The sequence below is a fragment of the Oncorhynchus kisutch genome, linkage group LG23, assembly GCF_002021735.2.
Source record: "Oncorhynchus kisutch isolate 150728-3 linkage group LG23, Okis_V2, whole genome shotgun sequence".
NCBI lineage: Eukaryota > Metazoa > Chordata > Actinopteri > Salmoniformes > Salmonidae > Oncorhynchus > Oncorhynchus kisutch.
This window is the reverse complement of record NC_034196.2, coordinates 22,243,742-22,249,207: the sequence shown is the minus strand read 5'-3', so window position 1 is coordinate 22,249,207 and position 5,466 is coordinate 22,243,742. Positions and strand designations below refer to the sequence as shown.

Sequence of the window (5,466 nt, the reverse complement as noted above, 5' to 3'; positions counted from 1 at the left end):
GGGACAGAGTCAGATGACGTGCTCCTGCACCATGGGAATGCTGCCAAAACAAACTCATTGACCCTCCTCTCCTCGCTCTCCTCCCCGCCACACTCCGCTCTGCCCCCTGGATAAGATTACACAGCACCGCCGCTGCCGTCATGATACCACTGAATTACCCATGAAGGGAGAGGAGGAAGAGCAGGTAATGGAGGAGTAGAAGAGAAGAGAAAAGGGGAAGTGAAAGAGGAAGGGGATGAAAAAGATTAGGCCCAAATGTAATATGAGGAAAAACATCAGAACCCAGGGGAAGAAAGATAAGAGCAGAAACTGGTATAGACAAAAAGGTGGTTTCTTTATTTGTTGTGTCAGAGTATGGTGCCTTAACACAGGGCTTCACCAATCCTACAGTGGGACTGTGACACTCCACAAGAGTCTGTGTTTGTGTGAGTGGACAAGACTTGTGCAGTACTGGTACCACCTGCACAGATCTATGGAACAATCACATCATATTTGGGTTTTATGATGTTCCCTCTCAGATACAGGTGGCTACACAGAGCATATTTCCACAACCAAAGAGAACATTTATCCCAGGATGGAATGGATTGCAGGTGAATGGGGAGATGGAGGGAGTGGATGATAGTAAGGGATGGGGGGGGGACAGTCACTTTCTCTCCCTCTTGACGTGTCCAGGCTAGCTTACTTCTTAGCCTTGCCCTGGGCAGCCACAGCCTCCATGGCCTTCTTCACGGTCGCGGCATCTCCCAGGAAGGCCATGGGCTTGACCGGCTTCAGATTCACGTCCAGCTCATACACGATGGGTATACCTGTTGGCAGGTTCAACTCCATGATGGCAGCGTCGGACATGCCTGAGACAGACAGACAGACATGTTAGGAATGAACAGAGGATATGGTGGGAAATCCAGACTGATTATTTGACTTGTATTCCCAGTGGAGGGGAAATCCTTTCTACAGATGTTAAGTATAGATCCTTGAAGGCTGGTATATTTTTAGCTAGTACCCACTACACAGCTCGCTTTACAAAATAAACATTTGGTGCCCTTCAACAGGTGAGGTCATCCATACTCCTCTTTCAGGGGGGAAATAAGTAGCTTGTTTCCTTGCCCTTTCCCTGACCCTTCCCCCTGTCCTCGTCTCTCCCTCTGAAACCCTGTCTGCATAACCCTGGTCCCAACACTCCTAGAGAATGCAAAACCTTTCTGCAGAAAGGTCGTGCCCGTAACGGACCGCATCCATGGCCTTTCCACTGTGTTGGTCTGAGCTCCAGGGAGAGAGCCACAGTTATTTATCGATTGCTGGTAATCTGGGAATGTGCATGTGTGTACTCTATGTATGTGACTGGGTGCTTGTGATGTACCATGCCTATGGGTCCAGCTGTTACATTCTCAGTGACCCACAAACCATCAACAGCCTATTAGGAATTTACTGTGTACAGCCAGCCCCTACATCAGTGTAGGGGAGAGTGAGGTAAATTGAGCCATTTTTTACATTCAGCATCACTACGTCAAGGGAAACATAATATTATTTCTAACAAAGATATCTACATATATTTCAGGATGTTGTGTGTAATTAGAATTCATGTATACATAACAGTTTTGAAAACAGCTTGTGCGGGGTATGTGGTAAGTTGAGCCGCCTTGGGATAAATGGGTGAAGGTGTCCTGTGACGCTAGGTGATGGTGTCCTGTGACAGTGGGTGATGGTGCTGGTAGGTCAAAGTGGGGGTGTGGTATATTGTATGTCTTAACGTATACAGTAGATCTCTGTTCAATATCACTTAATCCTTCCATTTCTTGACCAGTTGTCTGGGACAGGAATATTGTTTCGATGTACACATTCGTAGGCAAGTTCTCTGCATTTGAGGCTACTAAGCCCATTCTTGATATGTTTAGCAAGTTCAGGCAGACCTCAGGTCATCAGATAAGACCATGTGTGCCTCTGCTACTCTATTATAGCCTCTGTTTTGCACAGGTGCGTGTTCGTTTTCATTTTTTGTCAATGTACCTCTTCAGTGTCATTCAGTCTATTTTATTTATCTCTTGCTGCTGCTCAAATGGACTTCTCTTTTTTTCACTTCCTTGGCTGCTCTCAAGAACCTCAAGGGAGGCTAGATCCCCGCTTCAATCTGTGCAGTGGCTATGCATCTGTTAGATCTGTGTTGTGAGTGATGTTTGACTCCAAGCCATACTGGACATGCCTTGTGAAACATTATCTCTCATTTCCAAGCGATCCCATGTTCCCTCCTGCCTTGTGTGTTTGTCATCTCCTATGTTAGTCGTACCACTCTCTCTCCATGTCCTCCGCTCTCCTCCTTCTCGCCCCACCCTCGCTCTCTGTCTGTTACCAGCTAACACAGCAGCCCATAATACTCACCCTCTAAGTGCTTGACAATTCCGCGGAGGCTGTTGCCGTGGGCAGCGATGATGACGTTCTTGCCGGCCTTGATCTCAGGTGCGATGACATCGTTCCAGTAGGGCAGGGCGCGGGCAATGGTGTCCTTCAGGGACTCACATGTGGGCAGCTCACCGGGCTTCAAGCCCTTGTAGCGCCTTGACTGGTGGGAGGACAGAACAGCATGTTGAGTTGTACTGCTCAAATGTATCATCATGTTGGGTTACACCGCTCAAATGTATCATCATGTTGGGTTACACTTCTCAAATGTATCATCATGTTGGGTTACACTTCTCAAATGCATCTTCACAACAGCAGGTGCTGACAAGTGTGATGTAACATACTAGAGGTCTGCAAATTAAACCTGGCAGAGCTTACTTAGTAACTCAAGTGTACATGTTGCAGTTTTACAGTCCATGTTTAGGCTCATACAAGTAGTCATACATGAGAAGTCATAGAATTTAATTCAATGCTGTTCCATTCATTCAATGGTGTTTTACTTCAAATGAGACTTGCAGGTCTTAGTCTTGTAGATCTCCTGAGCAAGTCATAGATATCCTCATGTTGTCTGGTTTCCTTGTAAAACTTGTGCATATTCTAGGGGAGTTTTACTTTTCAAAGTCAGGTGTTATTATTCTATATCATCAATCACACACTTAAAACTTGAATCACATGTGTGTTTTGTGTAGTACTAGCACCACCAATACTCCAACACCACTCCTCCTACCTCACTGATGATCTTGTGGTAGGCGTGGTTGTGTTCCATTGGGGGAGGGGGGGTGTCGAAGGAGCGACGCCAGATCTTGACCTGCTCCTCTCCATGCTTCTCGGCTGTCTCTGCCTTATTAAGACCTGTCAGGCCGCCGTAGTGGCGCTCGTTCAGACGCCATGTGCGGTACACGGGCAGCCACATCTGGTCTGTGCCTTCCAGGATGGTCCACAGGGTCTTGACGGCCCGCTTCAGCACAGAGGTGTGGCAGATGTCAAACTTCATGCCAGCCTCCTTGATGGCCTTAGCACCACTCTTGGCCTCCTCCAGGCCCTTCTCGCTGAGCTCGGCATCAAACCATCCACAGAATTTGTTGTACTGGTTCCACTCACTCTCGCCATGACGGACGATCACCAACTTATGGGCAGTAGTCATGATTAAGTTCCTTTAACCAAACACAGGAACCACAGCCCTCCCTTATAGTACACACACTCTGAGACCAACAGCCCCAAGTGACTCTTACCACACCTTTTATAGCACCCTGGAATGTGGCCCTGTGTAGCTGCCAGTCCTCCACTGTTCTCCACCAATGAGGGCACTTCACCTTCTGATTGACAGCCATGCTCAGCCAATAAGGCAGGGCCTCCTGTGGGCTAGAGGGACATGTCCCAGCTGGGAAGGGCAGAGGTCAGGAATTGAGCCAAAATAGAAACATGACTTTTATACTCAGAGCTGTGGAGTAAAAGTGTAAAGATCAGAGTAAGCTGCTGCTGAGGCATTGTAAAGAGTCTGTAGAGTGTCTGAGAGGAACAGCCATATCATTGAAAGTTAGTTATCTAACTCTGGCCATGCACCAAAACCATTACTGATACAACTATACCATGCAATGAGGTAGTAGTGACCAGGGAAAAACAGACTAAAGGATTCTGGACTCCCGAGTGGTGCAGGGTTCTAAGGTACAGCACCTCAGTGCTAGAGGTGTCACAACAGACACTATGGTTCAAATCCAGGCTATATCTGTGATTGGGAGTCCCATAGAGAGGTGCACAATTGGCCCAGCATTGTCTGAGATTGGCCGGGGTAGGCCGTCATTGTAAATAATAATTTGTTCTTAACTGACTTATCTAGTTAAATAAAGTTTTTTTTTTAAACAAACATAAATAACTCTGAGTCTTTCTTTCCTGATGTGGTCCTCATGAGAGCCAGTTTCATCATAGTGCCTAATGGTTTTTGCGACTGCACTTGAAGAAACTTTCAAAGTTCTTGAAATGTTTCTGATTGACTGACCTTCATATCTTAAAATAATGACGGACTGTCGTTTCAAATCAAATTGATTTATATAGCCCTTCTTATATCAGCAGATATCTCAAAGTGCTGTACAGAAACTCAGCCTAAAACCCCAAATAGCAAGCAATGCAGGTGTAGAAGCACGGTGGCTAGGAAAAACTCCATAGAAAGGCCAGAACCTAGGAAGAAACCTAGAGAGGAACCAGGCTATGAGGGGTGGCTCTTCTGGCTGTGCCGGGTGGAGATTATAACAGAACATGGCCAAGATGTTCAAATGTTCATAAATGACCAGCATAGTCAAATAATAATAATCACAGTAGTTGTCGAGGGTGCAATAGGTCAGCACCTCAGGAGTAAAAGTCAGTTTGCTTTTAATAGCTGATCATTGAGAGTGTCTCTACTGCTCCTGCTGTCTCTAGAGAGTTGAAAACAGCAGGTCTGGGACAGGTAGCACGTCCGGTGAAGAGGTCAGGGTTCCATAGCCGCAGGCAGAACAGTTGAAACTGGAGCAGCAGCACGGCCAGGTGGACTGGGGACAGCAAGGAGTCATCATGCCAGGTAGTCCTGAGGCATGGTCCTAGGGCTCAGGTCCTCTGATACTCCAGATATAACAGACTGACCCTAGCCCCCCAACACATAAACTAATGCAGCATAAATACTGGAGGCTGAGACAGGAGGGGTCAGGAGACACTGTGGCCTCATCCAATGATACCCCCAGACAGGGCCAAAAAGGCAGGATATAACCCCATTCACTTTGCCAAAGCACTGCCCCACACCACTAGAGGGATATCTTCAACCACCAACTTACCATCTTGAGACAAGGTCGAGTATAGCCCACAAAGATCTCCGCCACTGCACAACCCAAGGGGAGGGGGGGGGGCCAACCCAGACAGGAAGACCACGTCAGTGACTCAACCCACTCAAGTGACGCACCCCTCCCAGGGATGGCATGGAAGAGCACCAGTAAGCCAGTGACTCAGCCCCTGTAATAGGGTTAGAGGCAGAGAATCCCAGTGGAGAGAGGGGAACCGGCCAGGCAGAGACAGCAAGGGCGGTTCGTTGCTCCAGTGCCTTTCCGT

The 5,466-nt window shown here is 47.5% G+C and overlaps 1 protein-coding gene across 1 annotated transcript; it reads right to left on the bottom strand.

Annotated features, from left to right (window-relative positions):
• Positions 1-315: 315 nt before the first annotated feature.
• Positions 316-3,616, bottom strand: LOC109868561 (phosphoglycerate mutase 2-like). Its single transcript, XM_020458200.2, has 3 exons — positions 3,119-3,616; positions 2,374-2,554; positions 316-848 (listed from the first exon to the last, which is right to left on the bottom strand). The coding sequence occupies exons 1-3, from the start codon at positions 3,533-3,535 to the stop codon at positions 679-681; spliced, it is 768 nt and encodes a 255-aa protein (XP_020313789.1). The 5' UTR covers positions 3,536-3,616; the 3' UTR covers positions 316-678.
• Between the last annotated feature and the right edge of the window lie 1,850 nt (positions 3,617-5,466).